This window comes from Pteronotus mesoamericanus, unplaced genomic scaffold (assembly GCF_021234165.1).
Source record: "Pteronotus mesoamericanus isolate MK-2021 breed Mesoamerican mustached bat unplaced genomic scaffold, CSHL_Meso_final contig_100, whole genome shotgun sequence".
Taxonomy (NCBI): Eukaryota; Metazoa; Chordata; class Mammalia; order Chiroptera; family Mormoopidae; genus Pteronotus; species Pteronotus mesoamericanus.
The window spans coordinates 9,469,995-9,497,199 of record NW_026554999.1 but is presented as its reverse complement, the minus strand read 5'-3'; the positions used below and the strand labels follow the sequence as shown (position 1 = coordinate 9,497,199).

Sequence of the window (27,205 nt, the reverse complement as noted above, 5' to 3'; positions counted from 1 at the left end):
AGACTGATATTTTTATAAAATAAAAGTATCATGGCAAAATCAAACTGTTAAAATAGTTTCTAACAGTTTACTTTCACTTTTTGTACTCATCTTGTAAGTGTATTCTGTTTTAATAATACAATGGTGACTTTAAGGAAGCACTCTCCTTATACTTGCTAGAAACAAAATATGTGAAGCCTCCATTATAGGCAAAAATCACAAAATTAGTTATATGTCTAGCAAGAATCAATACCTAAAAATTTATGATTTTTGCTATTTGTATTACTGCTACTGCTAACTACTGGCTTACATAAGGAGTTTTGTGTGCTTTTCTCCCCATAGATTATTTGACATTAATAAATAATGAAATTATTTGAGAATGCTAACGGCTTAAACTTCATTAACACATACACTTAAACAGGTCTTAGGGTCATGTTTATCCAGTAATTTTACAAGCCAACATCTCTCCTTAGGCATAATCTCAACAATTATTAGTTTTGAGGATACAAACATTTTTTTAAAACAATTTTTCTCTTATTTTTTTAATTGATGTATAATCAACATATAACATTATATTAGTTTAAGGAGTATAACAGATTCAATATTTGTAGACACTGCAAATAATCCCCACAGTTAAGTCTAGCGACCATTGTCACCATACATAGTTACAATTTTTTTTTTTTTAAGATTTTACTTTTAGAGAGAAAGGCAGGGAGTAAGAAAGAGAGGCAGAGAAACATCAATGGGTGAGAGATACATCAATTGGTTTCCTCTTGCACACACCCATGTGCCTTGCTACTCAGGCATGTGCCCTGACTGGTAATTGAACCAGCTACCTTTTGGTTCACAGGCTGGTGCTCCAACCACTGAGCCACACCAGCCAGGGCAAAATTTTTTCTTGTAATGACAATTTTTGAGATTTGTCTCTTAGCAACTTTCAAATGTACGATAAGGTATTATTAATTACAGCCATCACTCTGTACATTATATCCCCAGTACTTATTTAATTTATAACTGGAAATTTGTATCTTTTAACTCCTCTTACCTATTATATACCCCCACCTCCTCCTTTGGTAATCATCAATCTGTTCTTTAGGATACAGAATTTTAAAAATTTTTCATGACTTCTTGCATTATGAAATACAAGCTAGGAAGAACCTTAAACATTCATCTAGTTAAATCTCTTTTCCATTTATCTTTGAGAAGGTTAAATACGTGGCACAAGGTTATACAGTCATATCTCGGCACTCATAGGCTTCAGAACTTATCAAATCAAACCCTGGTCTGGTTGCATTTTGATGAGAAAAAAATGTTTCTGCCCTCGGTGCTTGCTTGCCACTTGTCGCACTTGATAGAAATTGTATGAGTCATGATGATGCCCCGCAAAAGAAAAATGCTTCATTATTCAGCACTCATTGGTTTCGGCACTCATCTTGAATTCCAGAACAAATTAACAATGAGTACCGAGGTATCACTGTATTTATATATTTTTTTCTATACTTCCTGATTTTTTTGGTTGATACCTAGACTTCAGACCCAACATAAATTTAAGAATGTTTATTATAGTTCACAAAGTTTATTCCTCAGAAACAATTAATAATAAACAAAAATAATAATCCTTAATGTTTGTTACAGTTCCAAGATATTTCACTTCAATCTCTGATTTTACCTACTTACTATTATACCTAAGACCTATTCAATATTTTTTAAAACAATACAGAAAACATGGAGCCTACTCTTGGCCAGATATAGAACCCTATATGTACTCAATGAGAGGCTGAATAAATGAATTATTGCTCATTTTGAAATGTCTTTGTAAGCAAGGTTGGCACAAACAGAACATTATGAAAGCCTATGAGATAAGGTCACACTTACCTGTGTTCCTATGGAAACTATTTGAGTATTTGTTTTATATGGATTTTTACTAAGTTTTCAAATGCTACTAACAAGTGCCCCTCAGCTGCCAAGCAAGCATTTGTTAGCTTCTACATTTGCAGAATGGGCCAGAAGCTTAGCTTTGTGACCTGCTGTAAAAATAAAAGTACCTTGAAAATTAGGCACTGGGATAATTTTAGTGTGACCATTCCACATGACTTGCCTTGCATGTATTTTTACAAGTAGGTATTAATGTTTTTATTTCCCCAAAGGCCGAGAAAATTGTCCTAAAGGATTGAGGAGTTGATGGTTTTTGTTATTTTGAAACCCCATGGACATGCTCTTTTCTTGTTGAGCATTTTTATTTCCAGTATGTGACTCCTGTATAAAGTTGGCTGTGGATTCTCATGAGGAACAGGAGATCTGGTCCTATGCCAGTCGAAGGAAAGGGATGGATGAGAAAGGCCCTATCCCCTGCTTCTGACAGTAGCTGATGTCTGCTGTAGTGGCTCACCCTTATCTCAAATGTCCACAGACGTGGCTGTGATGTGTCCCAAAGCCCCTTGTTAACTAACTGGACTGCTCCCGTCACAGCCAGTGTCCAGGGAAGGTGCACTAGGCCCTCAGAGGCCTGCCCGCAGAGATCGGGGACATTGCCTTCCCACCAGGACTACACTCCCAGGACAAGCTGCATAGTTACAAACAAGTCAGGAATATAGTACCGCATCTAGCAGTCATTTTAATAAATTCAGCCACAATTAAAAAAACACAATACAGGAGACATGGAGCCTACTCTTCGCCAGGTATAGAACCTTGTAAGTACTCACTGAGAGGCTGAATAAATGATAAAGACAATTTGTAAAAATCATGACCTAATATAAACCAGCCTCACAATCTCAGTTACCTTATATATAAAATGGGAAACCATGCCCAAGTGAAATAGAAATATTTGCAGGGAATACAGAAGAGATCTTGGAGATAATCTGGACTTCTGAGATAATTTCAGTGTTTATAAGGGCAGAAAATGAGGCCTGTTTCCAAGTCACAAAGCTAATTAAAAGGCAGAACAGATATTTAAAAAGCCAGGTCTATCTAATGACACCTATTAGTTTAGTGTTCTCGCCATCACAAATGAACTGTACCGGATGTGGTCTCTTCAGTTTAACAAGCATTTGTGACATTACTCTTTACATTTAAACAAATGACTTACCTGAATCTGAGAACACTAAAGATGATGACCTTTTAAAACTGGCCCCACCTTTCAATATGGGGTTGAAAGTAATGTTCTCTAAAGAGGAACTCTCATTTTTGGATATTCCCACCTCATCTTCAAAAATATTTATGTCTAGAAAAGAGAAAAACAATCAATCAACTTCCTCTTTATGAGAAATAATATTTATTATAATAGTAGAAGGTACTGGGTCTTGCAAGTTTCAGCATATTCTACTATTAGCTATATATATCACCTTCAGCTATATCATAGTACACTAGCTTTAAAATACTACTAGTTAAACAAACACAACACAAGCTAAAACTCCGACTTACTTTCAGATGCTGTTTTCTCAGTTCCTATATGATGCATTTGTCCCCTGGGATTCTGTTCCTTCTTTTCACAATCTTTAATGTCAAAAGGTTCTTTTTCCTCTCTTCTCTTTTGTTTCATCTTGTCAAAAGTAGATTTTGAAATAGAAATTTTGATCTGCATGAAAAAGTTGAAATATCTGAAAGTATTTAGGGAGTTTGACATTTAAAATAACTATCTTCATCTGTGACAACTGTATATAGGCATTAAATGTCTATATACAAAATAAACTATACATTTCTTAGTTCTTATTTCAGAAATTCCGAAATAGAGTAGAATTATATAAGGTTAATATCCAACTAAATTTGTGCCTGAGGATATTAGTCTGTTACTCCTTGATTATATCCTAGAAAATTGTTTATATATATACACATACACACACTTTCATACATGCATAGTACATGTATAGTGTAAAAGATACTAGATGCTTATACCATAATGTGAATATATTTGGTAGAAAAGAAAAACAATTTACTATTTAAATGATTAAGCATCAGAATTTTCAATTATATTGCAATTTTAAAAACTTTAATTGAACACTTTTACCAACCCAAATCTGATAGCTACAAAACAATAATGTATTATAGGCTTAAAGTTACCACCCTAATAATTAAGTTAATAGCCTTACATCTTTTTCATTCTCAACATCAAGATATGATGGAATACTTGGTTGGACTGCTCTTCCATAAATCCCTGATGGTGGTTCAATACTTTGTTTAACTGAAAATTTATCCCCATTTTCCACAAAAGATATCACTGATTGGCTGCAGGTCGCTGGTGCTGAATTTGGATTTCCAAATACACCTGAAATCAATGAACAATTAAATTGTCATTAAATATTTATGTGATGTCCCTCCAGATAACAAAGTTTAAGACAAGGCTCTTGCCACCATTGTTGGGCAACTCAGCTGGTTAGAGTGTTGTCCCAATATGTCAAGGTTGTAGGTTTGATCCCCAGTCAGGGCACATACAAGAATCAACCAATGAATGCATAACTGGAACAAAAAATTGATGTGTCTCTGTCTTTTCCTTCCTCTCACACTTTCTAAAATCAATAAAAAATTTTTTAAAAAAAAGCAAGGTTCTTACCTTCAAGAAATAAACAATACAGTTAGTAAGAAAAACATTAAATAATCATAAAATATAAAAGCATACACCTTAACAGAATGGTAAGAGTATCACAAGGCATGATATCAAATGAGATCATGTAAGTGATGAGTTCACAGCAGGAAAGGCTGGTGTGATGTGTGTTTAATGTGGTTTCGAGGAACAAGGATTTGAGCTGGGATTGCAAAACACAATGGATTTGGAGATGAGAGGAAGGAGGGAAGGACATCCTATGAAATAGGGATGCTTATAATCAGAGCTGAACAAGTATAAAGTCTATATGTGGAGAGAATAAATTAGTTTGGTTTGGCACAAGTCGAAAAGTAACAGAAAATAAGTTTGTAAGAGTAGATTGTAAGCAATTTGAGGAAGGCTTTAAAATAACCTAATGAAACTCTATCAGGAAAAGAATGTAGGAAAGCTTTCCAGACATTTCATTCTGTTTACCAAAAATAAGATGTATACCCTCAATGCCTATCATCACATTCTAGTTTTTCAATTAAAAGAGAGAGTAGTTGGGATGTGGTAGGGGAATCCTTTCTCAAGGTATATGAATGTCAAATTATCATGTTTTACACTTTAAGTATCTTACAATTTTATTTGACAATTAAGTATCAATAAAGCTGGAAAACCCCACCTAATTTTAAAGGTTATTTGCAAATATGTGTTTCAAAGATCCCCTCACCCCCCTAAAATATGTAACAGGTGTTAATTCTGATTTGGCTAGACACTAAATAAGCAGTAATAAAATTATATTAAGTTGTACTGATTACTAAAACCTTGTAAATAAGAACTACCATTTGAATTTGAACTATGGTAAAACTGCCTTAGCTATCCTAAAAGGGTCTTAGAAGTATCCAAACTGCAGATGTTGTGTACACAAAACATTTCTCTGAAAATTACTGACATGAATTTACTGTAGTCTAGAAAAGAGAAATATGAAGTACTCACTTCTAATTCTTTCAATGTAATAGCTTTTCAAAAAGAAAGTTCTATTCAGCTCCTGAATCAGTCTTATCTATTTTTTATTGATATATTTTGCTTGTGTGTGAAGAACATAAAAATACAATTAAAAAGCTAAATAACTTTAAAAATACCTTTTCCAACAACTACTACTGAGTCTTCTGATAAGGTATCTGTGGATGTGAAATCAGAACTGGAAATTTGTTGTAAATTTGATGATGACCCTGCAAATCCTAAAGGAAAAAAAAACCCACATTGAAAAATACTTATTATATATTATATAGTATTTTGGGATACCATAATATGGTATTTTCTTTTATTTTGATTGTTCACATCTTCTTTTATTCTTTTTTTTTTACTTTATAAATCATGTTTATTCTATTACAGCTATCTCAATTTTTACCCATTTACTCCCCTCCACCCATCCCACCCACACCCCCAAATCCCACAGTCAATTCCCTCTGTTGTCCATGTCCATGGGTCATTCATACATGTTCTTTGTCTAGTCCCTTCCCTTTCTTTCCACCATTGTCCTCTCTCTCCCTCCCCTCTGGTCACTTTCAGTCTGCTCCATGTTTCCGTGCCTGTGGTTTATTTTGTTCATTAGTTATTTTGTTGAATAGAATCCACTTATAGGAGAGATTATATGGTAATTGTCTTTCATCAACTGGCTTATTTCACTTAGCATAATATTCTCCACTTTCATCCATGTTGTCGCAAAAGGTAGGAGTTCCACCTCTCTCTCTCTTTCATTCTTAAATGCAAATTGATTTTATTTATTTTTTTAAATGTCAAAGTTAATTATAAAATATTTAAAAAATTTAAAAACATTATAAAGTCTCATCAATTAAACCAATAAATAAGTTTGGTTTGGCACAAGTACTGACACCAGCACAGAAATAATCAAGAGATCAATGAAATATAATGAACGTTCCAGAAACAAATGTATACATCTGATTAATATACGTATGATTAAGCTGATATTTCAAATCAATGGGTAAAGTAAGGCTTATTCAACAAATAAGGTGCATGGACCACTATTACTTGAAATAAAACAAATATAGAGCCCTCTTTCACACATTATAGAAGAAATATTCAGGTGAGTTAAAAATCAATATGGAGAATCTAAGGAGTTTTAGGAGAAAATAGAACTATTTTTCATGACCTCAAGTAAAATATTCAACCCTAGAAGCTATGAAGCTATATGACAATATGACTATATTAAACATTTCACTATATAGTAAAAAAAGTTAAAAGACAAGAAATAGAAAAATAATTTGCAACACATTTATAACATGATTAATAGGTTTTTGGTTTTTTGTGGGTTTTTTTTAGGAAAAAAAGTTCTACAAACCTTTCATAAATAAATGGATAAAGAATACCAAAAAGTCACTTAAAGCTTTTTTTAAAAAAATAGAAATAGGCAAGAAATATACTAACACAGGTTTAGTTTCAACAAATAGTAAAAGAACAATTAAAATAACCTCACTGTCACAATCAGATTAATGAATATTAAAAATATTGCTAATATTAAGTATTGACAACTGTGAAAGGAACTCATATTCATAGAAACTTTTTCTTCATCTTGAAGCAGTCCCTTTAGCATATTTTGAAGTGCTGGTTTGGTGGAAGTGTAGTCTTTTAGCCTTCTTTTGTCTGGGAAACTCCTTATTTCGCCTTCCATTTTAATGGAGAGCCTTGCTGGGTAGAGCAGTCTTCGTTACAGGCCTTTGCTTTTCATGACTTGGAATATTTCTTGCCATTCCCTTCTGGCTTGCAGTGTTTCTGATGAGAAGTCAGCTGCTGGCCTTATCGGGGCTCCCCTATATGTTACTATCTCTTTCTCCCTTGCTTGCTTTAGGATTCTGTTTGTCTTTGATATCTGCCATTTTAATGATGATGTGTCCTGGAGTGGGCCTCATTCGGTTCCTCTTGAATGGGACCCTCTGTACTTTCTGGACTTGTGAGACATTTTCTCTCCTCCAATTAGGGAAGTTTTCCATCATGACTTTTTCAAACAAGTTCTCTATGCCCTCCTCATCCTCTTCTCCTTCTGGTATCCCTATTATACAGATATTATTACATTTCAGGGTGTCCTGCATTTCCCTAAATGCCTCTTCATTCTTTTTGAGTCTTTTTTCATTTTCTTGCTCTTTCTGGGAGCTTTTTCCTACCTTGTTCTCCAGCTCACTGACTGGGTCCTCAGCTTCACCTAGCCTGCTTTGGATTCCTTCTACTGTGTTCTTCAATTCAGAAATTGTATTTTTCATTTCCTCTTGTCTCTTATTGATAGTTTCTATGTCCTTTTTCATGCTGATATAGTTTGCAGTAAGTTCCTCGTAGTTTCCCTGTAGTTTTTGTAATTCTCTCTGAGCTCACTGAGCTTCCAATTAGAATCATTGTTTTGAACTCAATGCCTGATAGTCTCCTTGCCTCTATTTCATTTGGTTCTCTTTGTGGGGATTCCTCCTTTCCCTTCGAGTGGGGCTTATTTCTTTGTCTTCCCATTATTTGTGAGACTCTTCTGCTTCTGCTTCTTGAGTTGATCCGTCTTGATTTCCTGACTTTGTGGTGTGAATTTCTATGGTTGGAGACTGCTGTTTTTATTTTCAGGATCTGCCTCTGATGTCAGATGTTGACCCTGTCTGACCTTAGGCAGTCTGATCGAGACTTCCAGTAATCTACTGTTTGTGGCTGTCTCCTCCAGCTGTTAATCTAGTCACTCTGCACTCAGCATGGCACCTTAGATAGCTCAGGGCAGGGCAGAATCCCTCCTGGGGGCGGGGTTATTGGATCCTTTCAAGCTGCTGCCTTATGGGGGAGGAGTCATCACTGGGATCCCACCAGCTACTCTTTCTTTTCTCTCCCCAAAGCCTCCATCCCGTCTCTCCTCAAGTGTTGCCAGACCTCTCTGCGCCCCCTTTAGCCAGGGATCTACTGTTTGTGGCTGCCACTCTGCACTCAGCAGGCAGCTTAGACAGCACAGGGCGGGTTGGAATTCCACCTGGGGGGCAGGGCTATTGGGTCCTTTGACGCCAGTGCCGCTCAGGGGGAGTGGTCCCTGCCTGAGCAAGATGGATGCTGCTGCATAGGGGGTGAGTCAGCACCAAGATCCCGCGGGCTACTCCCTCAGTTCTCTCCCCAAAGCCTCCTTCCCCAGTCTCTCCTCAGGTGTCTCTAGCCCTGCCTTTGCAAAGACCAAGGTAAGTGGCTGCAAATAAAAATTTTGCATTGGCCCTTTAAACGGTTGTGTCTCCAGCTGTCCGTCTCTGGCAGAGAACAACCCCGCCGCTTTTTGCAGCTGGCTGTTCTCTGTGTACTTTTTGGGCTCTGGTGCTGTGGGCTAGTGATCCCCACTTTTGGTTTAGACCCCGCTCTTTTCAGGGGGATCCAACTGGCCGTTTCAATATTCTTCTGGTGCTATCACCTGTGGGTGCCCCGCCCACCTTCTCAGGTCTGTACCGCACTCCTTACCAGTTAGATTGCACTAAACCAATTCTTCTATCTCCGAGGTTACAAGGTTCCTCTCTAGCTATTGTTCAGTCGTTTGTTCCAGGTGATTTCTCTACAATTTAGTTGTAATTCCAGGTTGGTTCTGGGAGGAGATCAGTGTGACTTCCACTCACTCCTCCACCATCTTGATTCTCTTATTTTATTTTTTATCACATGGTTTTTTAAAGTGAAAATTCATTTCATACAAAGAATTTACAATGTATTTATTTACACATGTTCATTAATTCAATAATGTTTATCATTAGAATACCTAGTATAGACTAGGCACCAGAGAGCGAAGAAACCCTCTTTCCTTTAAGAAATTTATACATGCCAGGGTTAGTGGAAAAGATACACAACAAAATAGGCAGAGCATGACTGTCAAGTAACAAAAGGGCAACCATGAAGTAAAGCCTCTAACCCCTGGAATTGGACCAAGTCAACCTCACAGCAATCTGCACTTTCCTAGGTTAACTTTTACCTCAGTTTGTGATTATTTATTGAATTATCCTATCTCCTATGAGACTTTAAAGTTCTATAGAGATAGAACCTATATCTAGTTTTGATCATCATTCTTTTCCACGGCCAATTAGTACAGTGCTCAGCACTTAGCAGGTGTTCAATAAGTCCATGTCAGTTGACTGTTTTAAGGCAGAAAAAATGAAAAGCAAAATAAAATTTATTTAGGGCCTGTGAAAGAAAATCAGTTAACCATGTTAAATTTAATTTAAACACTGTTTAATTAAATTAAGCAAATGTCCAGTCAAGAGAGCAGCATGGGTAAACACAGTACTCAAACCTGCCTACAACCAAATCAAAATTACAATTAAATCACAGAACAATCATCATTCATAACCTCCAGATAACCTAGCTGAACTGAAGTCCTACAACTAAGGATACGAAGAAGCCACATCAAGACTGGTAGGAAGGGCAGAGACACAGAACGAGCTTATCTCACACCCACATGCGGGAGGTAAAGAAGGATGTCTCAGCTCTGAAGGTGCCCCATGAGGAGGAGAGAATAAAGATTTGAAAACCTATGGAAAAGTGACAGAAAACTTCCCTAACCTGGTGAAGGAAAGACATTCAAACTCAGGAAGTGCAGAGAGTCCCAAACAAACTGAACCCAAAGACACCCACATGAAGACACATCATAATTAAAATGCCAAAAGTTAAAGACAAAGAGAGAATCTGAAAAGCATCAAGAGAAAAGCAATTAGTTACCTACAAGGGAGATCTCATAAGACTGTTAGTTGATTTCTTAACAAAAACTTTGGAGGCCAGAGGGATTGGCATAAAATATTCAGAGTGATGAAAAACAAGGACCTACAACCAAGATTACTCTCCCAGCAAAGCTATCATTTAGAATTGAAGAAGAGATGAAGAGCTTCCAAGACAAGAAAAAGCTAAAGGAGTTCATTACCACCAAACCAGTATTATAAGAAATGTTAGATGGTCTTCTGTGACAAGAAAAAAAGATTAAAAATATGAATAATAAAATGGCAAAATACATGCCTAGCAAAAATTACATTAAATGCAAATGGTTAAATTTTCCAATCATAAGACATATATATGGAGGCTGAACAGAAAACAAAACAAGACCCTTACACATGCTGTCTATAAGAGTCTCACTTCAGATTAAAAAACACATAAACACTGAAAGTAAAGGGATGGAAAAGATATTTCATGAAAATGGAAACAAGCAAAAAAACAAAAGCTAGGGTAGCAATAATTATACCAGACAAAATAGACTTTAAAACAATACTAAATAACATATTTGTCTCAATACTAAGAGACAAAGAAGGACCCAGCAATTACAGTTCTCGGTATTTATTCAAAGAAATCCAAAACGCTAAATCAAAAAGATATATACATTCATATATTCACTGCAGCACTATTCACAACAGCCAAGATAATGGAAGCAACCTAAGTGTCCATCAACAGATGAACGGATAAAGAAGTGGTGAATATATATACAATGGAATTGTATATACAATGGACCCAGCCATAAAAAAGAATGAAATCCTGCTATGTGCAATATCATGGGGAGACCCAGAGGGTATCATGCTGTGTGAAATAAGTCTGACAGAGGAATACAATTTCGTATGATTTCACTTATATATAGAACCTAAAAAACAAAATAAATGAACAAGCTGCACAGAAACAGACTTTAGATACATATTTTGACAGTTGCCAGATGGGAGGGGTATTGGGGAGATGGTGAAAAGGTGAAGGGATTCCAAAGTATAAATTGGTAGCTACAGACTAGTCATGGGGTTATAAAGTATGACATAGGGAATATAATCAATAATATTGTAATAACTGTATGTGGTGTCAGATGGGTACTAGATTTATTGGGCTGATCACTTAGTAAGTTATATAATGTCTATTCACTGGGTGGTACAACTGAAACTAATAGTGTATATCAACTAAAAGTAAAAAAATAAGGAATTATTTAAAGTAAAAAAAAAAAGCAAAGAGTAGAGCATGTACAGTAATTTTTTATTTGAAAAACCTGTTTATGTATACTCATTGTGTATGTACATGGAAAAAAGGCAGGAATAATAAGTATATGTATCAAACAGACAAAAATAGTTAATAAATAAAATGTGAGAGAAAAAATTAAGCAGATAAATTACTCTGCTAACTTGCTAAAGCTAATGACTTGGTTGGGCTATGAGTGAACACAGCAGAGATTAAAGAAAGAAACCCAGGTAGGTGATCATTTTTCATATTTTCCTTTAAGAGTGGAATAATCAAAATTAATGTTCATTGTTAGAGCACATGCCAGCTACCAGAAACATCAGATAGCCCCAATAGGTGTTCAGTGAAAAAGGGAAGAAAATTTTAGTAAATGAAACAATGTTCTCAACAATAATCCACAAACACAGTAAAATTTATATATAAACTACCACAAGATGATTCAATAATTAGACATATTTCATGAGAAATATATAAAGAACATGTTATCTTTAAGTAATTTAACTTTATTTATCAGAAGTTGACATAACAAATTATTTTTAATGTTACTTTTACTTTATACACTATAGTTTCTTCTAAACAAAGATGTATTGAAAGAAATATTGCTCAAATTTCACTTCTAAAATATATAGGAAAATATTTTAAAAGATCCTTTACATATAAACTATCTTTATATAATTTCTTTTTGTTACTTCTAATACATTCAAATAGTAAAGAGAAAATATTAACTCATGGAATCTAGTTTGCTAACCCTCTAAGCATCCATCATTAATCGCTTTCTCAAGTCATTCATTGGGGCTCCAAGTTATTATGTTAGAAAATGAGCAGGTTCAAACGGACATCCAGCAGAGGAGAGGAATGGGAAAAAGAAGTGGTTCTGAGATCTAATCCTACAAAAGTCTTGAGTTTTCTTACAATATGAATTCACTCACATACGCAACTCATTGCCATATTCCTTTTGGAAGTCTTTTTATTCACTGTACCACTGTACTCAGTATTTACTTTAAGCAGATTTGAGAACATAATTTTTAAATGACTGTACCCAAGGCTACACTAATAGTTTCGCTTGGCTCATCATCACTCCACTCCTTTAATATGTGACACTGAACATGTTTATATACAAAGCATAAGAGGGATATAAAGATAATAGTATCTTTATTTTTAAGTATCTTATCCTACTCCAGGCCAGGACAGAGGGGGAAGCTTTCTAAAGAAATAGCTTTTAAGCCAGTAATCAAAAAGCAGACATGATCTGGACACATTAAGATTGGGAAAGGGCAGGTAGGCAGACTATACATGCTAACTAAGAAAACTACTGGTATTAAAAATGCTAAAGCATAGGATATGGAAAGAGGTATAATAGTAAGAAATCATGCAGAAAGAAAGTTAAGCAAGATCCTTAAGGATATGAAAAATTAAGCTACAGAGTTGGAAATTTATTCTGTGGGACAGGGAACCTAAAGATTCCGAATATGCAAGAGAGGATGTCTTTACTTAAGAGAACATGTCCTATCAGAAACTCCTGTAATTTTCAGGGAGTGGTAATGGAGGCTCAAGTTAAACTGAGAAGTACTGGTAGGATTGACCACTCACTAAACTTGGAGGGTAGGGAAAAGATAACACTAAAGTTTTAAGTCTCTGTAACTGGGAAAATGCTGATGCTACTAACAGAAGTGGATAACAAAGAGAAACAGGTCTAAAAGGAAGGTAAGTTTGGTTTTGAACATGTTTATTCTTGTTAACTAGAGAGATCTTATACATGTTTGGTTTAGAATTGAAAGTGTGCGAAGTACTTTTCTGGAGTAGAATTAACTGCAAGTCAAAAAATACACACATTTTTATGATTCTGCAGTCCAAAAAAGGATACTACTAGCCATGAATGAATATAGATAATCAAAACAGTTATCTATATAAAAAAGGTTTAAAATTATATGTTAGGGTATGAGTTACATTTAGAAAGAGAATTATATTTTGTATTTGATTTTTTTTTACATGAGACATAAAATATGCAACTAAGAATGAAAAAAACCCTGTCATTGTCTTTTATAAAAACTATGAATAATGTGATCTCTTCCACAAAGAACAGATATTGAATTACATTATTGATTAAATTTTAAGGAATTTACAAAAAAAGAAAAGTTTCTAACCAAGTTCTCTCTTCACGCAATTTGAGTTATTTCCACATACAAAAAACTGCATGTTCTAGAATGCCTAATTGCCTGCACACATAAGACTCAAGGTATCAGAAATAACACCAGTTGACCTTATTACAAACACTTTTGTCATGCAAACAAAAAACAACAGCTTCTTTCACTTACTGGATGATTGCAATGCTTAAATACAGGTGACTTCTAATTATTCTATTTAAATATTTATACCCTTCAAAATCACTTAATCCTTACCCAAAGGGAAATTTTTAACATGTAGCTATAATAAGATCTCTGAAAAAATGGACAGAACTAAAACAGAGATGCTACTTGCTACTAAGTTAAAAAAACAAACAAAGACTGTAAATTATTAGGGATAACAAAGAAGCCTTCCCAGGTTCTCTTAAAGGGAAATTTTTATGTATTCCTGTTTGCAGTTTTACTCCATGGTTACCACGTAAGTAGGCATTTGAGAGTCATTTACTCAGATAATTTCGCCACCCCATCTCAGTGGTAAAAAGTCTTATTAGAGGCATGTGTGCGCATGCATGCGTGTGTGTGTGTGTTGTGGGGTTAGGGGACAGTATCAATATGATTCCCTAGTTTTAACCTGTTAGGCAGTTGCTTCCTTGCAATGGCTTCTCAGGCAAGCTCATAAGCGAAGAGATGAATTGGAGCATTCTACTTAGCAAAATTATTTAAGTAACAACATATCAGCCAAAGGGTAAGAGAAAAAAAATCTCAAAAGAGAGAAATCTCAGTTAATGTTTCTTTATGGCATGCTTAGGGAGGATTCTGATTTAGAGACATTCAGTCTTAAAAATTAACTTGTCATGAAATTTACTAACCTTTTGTATGCTTATGTCTTGGGTGTTCCTTACTTTGTATTTTTAAAACACTACATGAAATGTCATGTGACCTATTATCTTCAAAATGACCACATCCAAACCCAGAGTTCATATGTTGTCCAATTACGCTTACATTGGATGTTGTAATCCCTATAAAATAAAATACATTAAAAATATTCATTTGAATGATTTAGGTAATGTGATAGAAAAATACATATCTCCCCTCTAAATCTATATTGCCTTCAAGCCTTTTAAAAATGTCAGTAACATAGCAGTTGAAATTATAACATTATAGTAATTTTTAAAGTTTTATCTTATTTTAAATTTTGTAACACTTTTTACTCACTAGCAGGTAAGAACATTTATTATAAGCCATACTACAACATTTTATAGAACAGGCTTTAAAATTACAATGAAATACAAAAGCCAATGTTAAAGAGATAATCAAATATACATATTTAGAAATATGACAAGCATTTAATGTTTAAATGACATTTTAAACTTTTCAACAATAACAACAAAATTACCTAGAATGTTTATCGTCAGAGACACCTATATTTCTCACTTCTCTCTTTTTTCCCACTCTTGTGTAAGGGGTCTATACTGGTCTGGCAGGCAGCATACTACACAGTGACCAAGAGCTCATTATCTGGAATCTCGTTATCTGAAATGGCGTTAAATCTTAGTACTGCCATTTAAACCACTCACAGTACCTGGGCAACACACCTAACCTTGTTTGTGAAATGGGGTTAACAGTAGTACTTCTTCTAGAACTGTTGTGAGGATGAAATCAAGAAAACAGATGTAAAGGGCTTAGCAAAGTGCCTAGCATGTTATACATATCCAAATGTTACATTCCTAATTAAAAATAAATCAAAATCCTATATAGTTCTCTTTTTAACAAACATGAAGCATTTAATCTGTATGTTTGAACGTTTAAACTGACCGCTCTATACTAATAGTCTATAGCTGGGAAAAAAACCACAAAATGTCTACCAAATGAAAATCCCAGGAAATATATATTTGAGTCACCACTCACTTTTATATATAGCTCCTATGTAAACCATTAAGTAGTAATAATAAAATATAATGTTTTTAGCCCTGGCTGGGCGGCTCAGTTGGTTGGAGCATTATCTCATACACCAAGAGGTTGCAGGTTTTACCCCCGGTAGGGTCACACACATATAGGAGGCGACCCGATCAATGTTTCTCTCAGGGGAAAAATAATCAATAGAAACATGTCCTTGAGTGAGGATTATAAAAAAACAAAAAACAAAATACACAAAAATCCAACCCAAATGGATTAGATGATAAGCTCCTTGATAGCAGGTCTGGTGATAATTTTCTGGAATTGACATCAAAAGTAAATGCAACAAAAGCAAAAAATAAGGAAGTGTAACTACATCAAATCAAAAAGCTACTGCAAAGTAAAGGAAACCATCAAAAATGAAAAGGCAACTTACAGAATGAAAAAAAATATTTGCAAATAATGTACCTGCCAAGGGGTCAATTTCCAAAATACATTTAAAAAACTCATGCAACTCAATAGCAAAAAAATTAACATCTTCTATTCAGACAGAAGATCTGAATAGAAATTCTTCCAAAGAAAATATAAAGATAGTTCAATAGTTATATGTGAAGATGCTCAGCATTACTAATCATTAGGCAAATGCAAATAAAAATCCTGACATATCACCTCATACCTGTTAAAATGGCTATTACCTGAATACTTGACAAGAAATGACAAGTATTGGTGAAGATGTGGAGAAAAGGTAACACTTATTCACCTTTGGTGAGAATGTAAATTAGTGCAGCCAGTATGGAAAACAGTATGGAGGTTCCTCAAAAAATTAAATATAGAACTACCATGTGATCCAGTAACTTCAGTTTTTGGTATATATCCAAAGAAAACAAAACGACTGCCTTGAAAAGATATCTGCATCTCCATGTTCACTGCAGCATTATTTATAATAGCTGACATATGAAAACAACTTAAGTTTATACCTATGGATGAGTGAATTAAAAAAATGTGATATATATACACAATGGAATATTAGCCATCAGAAAAAAATGAAATCTTGTCATTTGCAACAACATGGATGAAGCTTGACAGCATCACAGTAAGTGAAATCAGACAGACAAATACTGTATGTTCTTCCTTATATGTGGAATAAGGTTAAAGATACAGAGAACAGATTGGTAACTATAAAATTCTAACTCTGAAATGTATCCATTATCATTTTTGACATCATTTATAATAAAAATAATCCTTTCTATAAATCATATTTATAAACAGTCATACAATACCTGTACTGGGGCTTTGTTCACCTATCTGGAAGACTTTATTCTTTGCAGAAGAAAGCCTTGTTAGACAAGGTTTTGATCCAAATGTTGGAAACACCTCAGACCTACAATTAAACAAAGTAATTTCAATAAAAATTTTAAGATCTTAAATCAAACATTCTTTTTTATTGGTATTCCTAGTTGACCCTTTGAACTTCCAACCTTTTTAACATAGTCAATTCTTAATTAGTCATCAGAAGATTGCCAAAGGAATGTAAAACTCTCCAAAAAGACTACCACAGTAGTCTTTTGTTGGGCCCAAAAAACAACTAATCCAAAGGGAGTCCATTCCAAACTAAAACAAATGATTCTAATTATCTAATATACTATGTTCCTTCATATGTAATAATACAAAAATAGAGACTTAATTATATGATAAATAAGAAGTCAGCAACAAATGGATAGTAAATATTATTTCCTCTTGGACTATCATTTGTTGTATTTTCCTGACTTAATAAAGACTTATAGACTTTGTTTCACAAAGAAAGCAAACTGAAGAATGTTAATCTTACTCTAAGGAAACTTTTAAATCAGTAAGTGTTGTAAGGTCAGTAGTTCATTGATAGATATTATAAAGAAGAGTTGTTATGAAGGAGTACAATTCTTCATAGTTGGGTAGGCATATTTGTTCATTGCCTAGTGAGAAATCAGTGTTAAATATTTTAGAAGAGTAATTTCTCCTTAACATATGACTATAAATTAACATGTATACTCAATATAATTCACACGTTATGAAAGAAAATACTTCAGTCTCTAGAAGGGTGGTTCTCAACAATTTTTTTCTCCCCAAACTACTTAAGGATGAAAGCCCTGCATGAAGTAGTAGTGGCTTTCTTTGGCCATGATTCTAAAGGCAAGGTGTGAGCTGGCTGGTAATAATTGCTCTAAAGCTATTGAATTTAAATGCAGAAATACTAAATTCATTAAATACAATTCAGTCCATATATGAAGGTATACTGAATTCATTTCTAACAGAGTTCAGTATCTGAAGAGAATAACTCCATGAGGCAACACATGGAATAGTGAATTCTAAATGTTAGAGTATCAGATGACTTTCTGTTCTCAACTGGGTACCAAATTACTTATAGGACCTTGCAATTGTAGTTGTACATAAGATAAAATTTCACATTCATGGAAGATAAGGAAGGAAAGGACTTTAGGTCTAAAATATAAGTATATATTTGAAAAAGATAAATATATATTTGAAATATCTGGTAACAGTGAAAAAATACTTTACCAGCCTACATATCCATTCCAAATTCATTTTGTAAAAATATTGCATTAATCTACCTAGGTAATTATAAAAATGAATTTCCAGTAAGAAAAAAAATTCCAATTGCAAAATAAGCTGCTATTTAAATTAAAAATGAAAATGAAATCATAGGATGAGAAAAACAACAGGACATAAAAATTCAGTTTAATTCTATAAATTGCTTAAATAAAACACCTCTTTTCATTAAAGTTAATAGATCATCTCTCCTTTGCCTATGCAGTTTCTATTTATTGTGGTTCTAGTTCACTTAAGTGAAAATAAATTTACTTTTAAATATTTACTTCTAATAACTGTATATAAACATGGTTCAGGATAAAAATTAAAGGAAAATAAAATAAGATTGACAAGATCAAGTGCTAATAAGTGTGTGAAAAAATTAGAACTCACACGTGGCTGCTGGGAACATAAAATTGCAAAAGCATCTTAAAAAACTGTTTAACAGTTACTCAAAAATTAAATGGATATCTACCCTATGACCAAGTAATTCCACTCTTAGGTTATTGTCTAAAATAAAGAAGGAAAGGATTCCCTAAAATCCTAGAGTAGAGTCACAGAGATCTTAGAAATAAAGGTCGGATCACTGTTTAAGACTTAAGAGTTTACTGAGGTAATCTAAGAAAAAAAAAAAAAATCTGTCAAATTGCTATGCTGAAAAACATTCTGTCAGTGTGGGGTCGCCAGATGTCTTAATTCCAACACTATTGCTTTAAGAGGACTCCTAAGAGGGTTGCAAAAGCTATGGCAGGAAGTCCTAACTTTCTGCAAAATAATGGAATATAAGAAACAGCTTGGTGGGGTTTATCCATAAATTAGAGGAAACTGGTGTTGAGTTTTAAATTAAAGCAGTAATATCAGCAGTAAGTCAACTACCAAAGAGTCAATGATCCACAGAAGGGCTAAAAAGCAAGGAATATTGTGATAAATTTTAGATAGGTAATGAAAAAACTGGGGCTTGGGGGAACAGATTCTGTACGTATTAAATTCGGCACTCTAGATGTGTTCTCTCTCTCCAGTGCCACCCCAAACTAAAGCCAAGCAAAGGAAGATGCATAAACTTTTCCATTGTCTTTTAAATATATTGTAACATTTTAAAAATCAGAAAATTGTTGTGAAGTTTTTTTCAAATATATTAGAGCTTCAGACACAAATTACAGATTAGCCTTCATTTAACAAGACAAAACATAAAATACATTATTCTCTTCCCCTGGGGAGTAGTGGACAGAGAAGAGGTCAATGATTCTTGGCTGTAAACTCCACTTTCACTGTAAGAGCTGATGTTTGGAGAGGAAGACCGAGATGGAGAATCCATAGTCAAGTCGAGCTTAATTGCAGAATCAGGGCTTTCAAGATCAGAAGTACTGCCACTCAGTTTTGCTCTTTTTTTAGCTGCACTGTTACGAAGGGATCTAAGAGAGCTCTGCATCTATGAAAAAAATAAACGTAATTAACTTTACAAAATAATTATATTGGTAAGAGTTATCCTTAGATTTTAAAATCCATTAACCAAATCTAGCTAGCCACTTTCCTTCAATCCAGTACTGACCAGATGGATGTTAACATTTCTGTACATAGTATAAATAAAGATTTCATTACTTAGGTATTTACAAACAACCCACTAGGTTATAAACCCCTGAAAAGGAACGACCTCAAGCTATTATTCACCACAGTATTTCCAGCACTGGGCACAAAGACTAATATATTGCAATAATTCAATTAATAAATGAATCATTGAATCAGATTGTAGACAGCAGAATGAGTTAAAGTCACAGAGTTAATCTTACATCACTTGTGTGCTTATGTGGCTATTTAGAAGTTCTAGGAGATCAGTAAAAAGTAGTCCATTTTCTAAATATTAAAGTTCACATCCACCTTGCCAGAATTAAGAGTTCAGAGAGTAACAGATCATTTTATGTAACTCCTGAAGCCAAGCATTTCTAGAAATGCTGAGTAGGAATCATTTGAAACTAATACATAAGGTTGGGAATAAAAATTTGAAGAAATTAAAGAACACACAAGTATGTATGAACAGTGTTTTGTTTACATTTTGGTTACATCAATTATAAGACTTGATTCAATAATATAGCCCATTCCCTAGTAAATCTTTGAAAGATTCAATATCCAAAGAGAGTAGTATCCTCTGACATTTACTAATAATTAATTTTAAAAATTACCCTTTTGCCCTGGCTGGGTAGCTCAGTTGGTTAGAGTGCTGTCTTGATATGCCAAGGTTGTGGGTTCAATCCCTGGTCAGTGCATATACAAGAATCAACCAATGAAGGCACAAATAAGTGGAACAACAAATTGGTATTTCTCTCTGTCTCTCTTCCTGTCTCTCTCTCTAAAACCAATAAATTAAAGATTTTTTTAAATTCCCCTTTCAATTATATACAAAAGAAAAGGCCTATTTTTATTATAAACACAATGCAAAAATATATGATCAGATGACATTTATGAATTATGAAGATAAATTCCTCTTTTTTTCTTTAAATATTCTCTCTTCCGAGTACCGCTGAAAGACAACTGAAAAGAACATAAAAATAAGGAAAGATTTTTACAAGCAGTTAGAATTTGCACAGACTGACTCATTAAGAACAGATTTTGTTACTTTACTAGTTTTACACGTTTACTGTTAAAGAAATGTTTTTAAAATATACATTATTTTTATTGAGCAATCTGTACATGATGCTCATATCTTTAAAATTTGTTTAAAAAAGACCACAAAATTATTAATATCTAGTGTTTCAGTTTACATATTTAATGTAAAACACTTTTTTAAACCTGTTATCAGGCAAACTGAAATGATAAAAAGCATCTATGAAAATAGTGCTCTCAAACCAAAGTAATATAGTAGCCACATTCCTTCTCTGGCGTATTAGTATGTACAGTTATCATACTGGCAATACATTTTTATAGTTTAAATGGAGTTACCTAGTATTCAAAGATGAGTATCCAATATGATCTCAACTTTATAAAGACAAATAAACTTGGACATATGCACAAGAGACATGCTCAAGATTGGTGAAGGAACTGTATTTTGTTTCATTTATTTAAAAAATAGAAACAAATATGACAAATTCTCATTTGGGGTTATTGCAAGAGTATATTGCTACTTATTCTTACTTTTAATTTAAACTTCTTCATTTATTATTGATTTGAGAGAGAGAGGAAGGGGGGAAGGAGACAGAGACAGATAGCCATTTGTTGCTTTACCCATCTATGCATTCACTGGTTGCTTCCCGTCTCTTTCTTGACTGGAGATCAAACCTACAACCTTGGCATATGTATTGGCATAACGGTCTAATGAACTGATCTACCTGCTCAGGTCTCCTTTAATTAAAAAAAAAAGTGTTTGTGTGTGTGCATGTGCATGCAATAAATGCACTGAAGAAATACTTGAAGGAAAACACATTATAGTGTGTTAACAGTAAATTATTCTGGGCAGTGGGATTTGGCATGATGAATTTCTTTGTAGTACTTCACTTAAGTTTCCTCATTTTCTATAATGAATGTGAAATATTTTTATAAATAAGAAAACATGTACTGGAATTAAAAACTACTTGATTTTTACTTAAATAAAACTATTATATTATAGAAAATTACAAGCATTTAAAAATTATTAGAAATGATATTTAGTTCTAACCTCTTCTTGATCCAAATCTTTATCCTTGATATTTAATTCTGAAAGATCAATTTTAAGACTATCTTTTTCACTCTTCCAGATATCATCAGTCTCTTTCTTTTTGGGTCCCACTGTGCTTAAATTGGCTTTATCAGGCAAAAGGCTGATTCCCCTTGGTATGGGAGGGACAGGCTTGGTTCCATTCAGGCCCCGTCGGGAAGATGGTGATCTCACCAAGGCAGGTATAAGTTGAACTGGAGAAGGTTTTTCTTGAGAATTTTCTCCTGCATGAAAAATGTATATTTTACTTTTTATTTTTAATTTCAGAGAAGTGAAAGTTTTAATCACAAGTGTTTGGAATACAGTATTTTTAAATTAAGAAGCACATTATCTTTCATTAGAAATAGATTAATATTTAAAATGAGATAAAAGTACCATTGTTCCCTGAACAAACATAACAAAAATGAGCCACCACAAATTTATTTATATAAACAAAAATATGAAATACCAAGTTAAATTTCTATCTTCATACACATCAATTACCTTGACTAATATTTCTATGATAAAGTCCATGATAAACTAGAAAAGCTACTTTTCTTGCTTGATTTAATTATATAAACATTTGAGGGACTACTATATGCAAAACAGTAACACTGGTCACTAGGGAGAACAAGTTGAATAATGTCTCAGCTTTCAATATAATATTTGATCTTGTAGGAAAGACAAATTCAGAAAGGAATTATTAATACAAGGGAATGAAGGTTCAGTGCTAACACAAAGTTATAAAATTGACTATGAGTTAAAGTGAGCTTATGTTTACAAACTGGAACATTAGCATCGTGGGGTAATTTAAGGAATTTAAGGGTGAAACATCTTACCTCAGACACTACAGATAGAAAAGGATGTGTGACATAGGGGTTGCCTTTAACAGATTTTTATTTTGAGACTGAATCTGTCTTGAATAAACTTATATGCTAATTTCATGATTTTGAAGTGGGCTCTTGTTAAGATTTTAGTTAAAAAGAATAGAAAACCCATCAAAATAATTTTAACATATACTAAACATTCAAGAGGTATTGAATGAATACTAGACATTATAAATATATGAAAGACATTTTATATTTGTAAAGCTAATATTCGTTAGTGGGTTCTCATGCTGTTCATGTTCATGTCCATTACAAAGCACTATTATTAGCCTAGTCTTGAAAAAGGATTTTGAAACAGCAATATTAAGAAAACAGAATTGACAATTTCGACTGGATTTTATATTACATATTTGATCTAGTTAACATACTGTTAAATATTTTTCCAAATATTTACTAATGCACAAAATAAAATGCAATTTACAAGGTTTAAAGATCTAGTAACCCTAACTTAAAGCATAAAAATAAATTTGAAAAAAAAAACCATTAATTTTTACCATCATTTCTTCCTGTGGGGCCAGATGATTTTGGGCTGACAACCTTTTTCTGAGGACTTGGTTTTGATAGTCCTTCAAAGCTTTTAAGAGGCCAGGAATTTGAGAAATTAACAGAATTATCCTGCGACTTCTTTGGAGATACAGTAAGAGATGTGTGTTTCGGGCTAGTTCGAGGTGATGAGAAAGGATAGGATGGAAGGATGAAGGCTCCTGGACTTGGATTTGTGCCAGGGTATGATGAAGTACGTTCTGTTTGACTACCAAATGTTTGCTGTGTCTTATTGCCGAAATTTAGGCTAGGATACACTGTAATAAAACAAAAGAGAATATATTATTCCCACTAAGCTATATACCTAAAACCAATACAAAATAAAATTGAAAGAAAAATGAGAGAACCTCTTTCTCCGTATATATCTTCTAAGAGTTCTAAGATTTTTGCTTTTCACATTAAGGTTTTTATTCCATCTGGCATTTATATTTTTGTATGGTATGAGGTAAAGATCTAATTTAACCTTTTTCTATATAGAGTACAATTTTCCCAGTGCCACTTTTTGGGCCACCCATTCTTTGCTTTCATCTATAAATCTCCTACATATTATTTGGGTCTATTCTTAGATGCTTCTTAATGGTTCCATTAGGTTATTTATCTACACCTATTACAATGTTTTATTTATAATAGTGTTATCTGATATGGTAAGTTCCCTTCCATTTTGGTCTTCTTTAGAAGTATCTAGGCCATTCTTGACCCTCCATTCTTTCCTAGGAATTTCAAGATCAGCCTGTTATGCTCTATAAGAGATCCTGTTGAGATTTGCTTGAAATGACATTGAACTTCCAGATTAATCTGGGAATAACAGTCCTTTTCCTGATATTGAGTCTCCCTATTCAAAAGTATAGGATCTTTTAATTTATTCAGATCTCTCTCCTGTCTTAAAAAAGTATTTTAGCTATCATAATAAAGGATATGTAAATATGTTTGATTTCCAAATATTTACAAGTTTTGCTGATACTACAATTCCTTAAAAACTGCATTTTCTGAATTTACCAGCCAAGATAGAGGCATAGATATGCTTCTCTTCCTCGCACAACCTAAGAAAGGATAACATCCAATTTAAAAATAAAAAACAACCAGAACTGCCAGAAAATAGAACTGTATGGAAGTCTGAAACCAAGGAGTTAAAGAAGAAACATACATCCAGACTAGTAGGAAGGGTGGAGATGGACAGCCAGGGCTGAGAGGATGTGCATCAGGCTGCAGCTGGAGGACTGGGTGGGAGAGATGGCAGCTGGCAGACCAGGAGGCCCCACATTTTCATGTGGATAAGCCAGGAGGAACAACTGGGGAGCGAGACAGACCACATAACCCAGAGTTCTAGAGCAGGAAAAGAAAGCTTCAAAACCTCTGTCTGTAAAAACCTGTGAGGGTTGTAGTGGCAAGAGAAACTCCCAGTCTTACAGGAGTGTCCATTGGAGAGGATTACAGGGTTCTATAATATACATAGGTCCACTCACCCAGGAATCGGGGCAGGACCTCAAAGGGCTCAATTCGCTTCTGGGTAGCAGAGGGAAGTGACTTGAAAATGGAGCAAGAGCCAAGCAAGCAGCACTGTTCCTTTTCTGACCCTCCCTCACAGACAGTGTCATAACACAGCGAAGTGGGTTGCCCCATCCTGGCAAATACCTAAGGTTCCGCCCCCTACAACGTCACAGGTGCACCAAGACAAAGAAATATGACCCAAATAAAAGAACTGATCAAAACTCCAGAAAAAGAACTAAACAATGAAGAGATAGACAGCCTAACAGCCCATCAGATGCAGGGTTCAAAAAACAGATTATCAGCATGCTCACAGAAATGACTGAGTAGGGTCACAAAATAAATGAAGAAGTCAAAGCTAGGTAAAGTGAAATAAAGAAAAATATACAGGGAACCAACGAGTGAAGGGAGGAAAACTGGGACTCAAAGATTTGGAACAGAAGGAAGAAATAAACATTCAACTGGAATGAATGGAGAAACAAAAATTCAAAAAAATAAGGAGAGGCTGAGGAACCTCCGGGACAACTTTAAATGTTGAAATATCCAAATAATAGGGGTGCCAGAAGGAGAAGAGGAAGAGTAAGAAATTGAAAAGTTACTTATTCAATAATGAAGGGAAACTTCACCAATCTGGAAAAGGAATTAGATATGCAAGGTCAGGAAGCTCAGAGGGTCCCAAAGAAATTGGATCCAAGAAGAAACACACCAAGGCACATCATAATTAAATTATCTAAGATTAAAGATAAAGAGAGACTCTTAAAAGCAGCAAGAGAAAAGGAGACAGTTACCTACAAAGGAGTTCCCATAAGAATATCAGCTGATTTATCAAAAGAAACCTAGTAGGCAAGAAGGGGCTGGAAATAAGTATTCAAAGTCATGAAAGGCAGGGACCTACAGCCAAGATTACTCTATCTAGCAAAGCTATCATTTAGAATGGAAGGGGAGATAAAGTGCTTCCCAGATAAGGTCAAGTTAAAGGAGTTCCTCATCACCAAGCCCTTATTATTCGAAATGTTAAAGGAACTTATCTAAGAAAAAGGTCAAAACTATGAACAGTAAAATGACAACAGTCTCACAACTATTAACAACTGAACCTAAAACAGAACCAAAAACAAACTAAACAAACAACTAGAACAGGAAGAGAATCACAAAAATGGAGCTCACATGGAGAGTTGTCAGTGGGAAGGGGAGGGAGGAGAAAGAGCTAAAAGGAACAGGGAATAAGAAGCATAATTGGTAGATACAAAACAGACAATGGAAAGTTAAGAATAGTATAGGAAATGGAGAAGCCAAAGAACTTCAATGTACGACCCATGTATATGAACCAAGGGGGGTGGGGAATGCTGGATGGAGGTGGGGTGCAGAGTAGAGGATAAACAGAAGAAGAAAAATAAGACAACTGTAATAGCATAATCAATAATATATAATTTAAACCCCCCCCTACATTTTCTGAAAGTTGCTGACATTCAGGAACTTCATGGAGCTTTACATCCTAGTATTACACCCGGCAACCTTGCTAAATTATTTACTGTTTTAATTGTTTTTGTATACCCTTTTGTATTTTCTATGTAAATAATCTAATCATGATAATAATAATGATGGTACTATGATGATCATAACGATGAGCTAATGTCTACTGAGCTCTTACTATGTGCCAACTGGTACTCTAAGCACTTTATATGTATTAACTAATTTAATCCATACAACAATCTTGTGGGGGTAGGTATTATTTCTATTTTAGAGGTTAAAAAATAAAGTACAAAGGAATACTAAGTAAATCACTGAAAGTCACACATTAGGAAATTATAAAACTGAGATATCAACCCAGGTGTTTGGGCTCCAAGCCTGTGCTCTAAACCACTACATCATACTATGTTTTTACTGGGAATAATGACTTTTTGTTTCTTTCTCTTCAAATTTTGTACTTTTAATTTTGAGCTCGGCATTCCTGAGATAGGTAATACAATGACTCCCAAATTTTTACGACTAATTTCCCCTTAAAATCCAGACTCAACATCAAAATGCCCCCAACATCTCTACAGAGACAGATGTCCCAAACATTACATAACCAAAACTCTTGATAACCACGGCAGATCTATTTTCCTCATGTTCCTCTTCTTGTTAAATGGTAGCTCTGTTCTTCAAGTCACTCTGGTCAACAGTGTTGGACTCATTCTTGACTCCTCTCTTCTCTCAAACCTCTTACCTAACCCATTAACAAATCTCATAGGCTCTACATTAGCAATACAGGGTGATCACTAAATCTGGAAACTTAAAATGAATACAGAAAGAATGGCTTATTCATATTAATTATACATGTAAAGTTACTGATGTTTCCAAACTTTACAGACACTTTGCTTATCAGAATCCAACCACTTTCCAAAACTTTCATTGCTTCCTAATACAAACCACGCCATCTCTCACCTTTACTATTGCCATAACTTCCTAACGTGTTTGCTTTGCCCTCACCCCCAAGGCCTTTTCTCTACATGGCAGCTCTGATCCTTTCAAAATGCATTCAGATCAAGCTGTTGCTCTTCTC

General features: G+C 34.3%; 1 protein-coding gene across 1 annotated transcript in view; it reads right to left on the bottom strand.

The window, feature by feature from the left end:
• The window catches only part of TOGARAM1 (TOG array regulator of axonemal microtubules 1), an 88,514-nt gene that overhangs the window by 35,052 nt on the left and 26,257 nt on the right, over nt 1–27,205 (bottom strand). The window contains exons 4-12 of the mRNA XM_054591791.1: nt 23,130–23,435; nt 21,731–21,993; nt 19,281–19,513; nt 16,782–16,882; nt 14,475–14,624; nt 5,641–5,739; nt 4,065–4,240; nt 3,400–3,553; nt 3,065–3,199 (exon numbers count right to left, since the gene is read on the bottom strand). Of these exons, the coding sequence (XP_054447766.1) occupies nt 3,065–3,199; nt 3,400–3,553; nt 4,065–4,240; nt 5,641–5,739; nt 14,475–14,624; nt 16,782–16,882; nt 19,281–19,513; nt 21,731–21,993; nt 23,130–23,435 (1,617 nt within the window). The remainder of the gene's footprint in view (nt 1–3,064; nt 3,200–3,399; nt 3,554–4,064; nt 4,241–5,640; nt 5,740–14,474; nt 14,625–16,781; nt 16,883–19,280; nt 19,514–21,730; nt 21,994–23,129; nt 23,436–27,205) is intronic.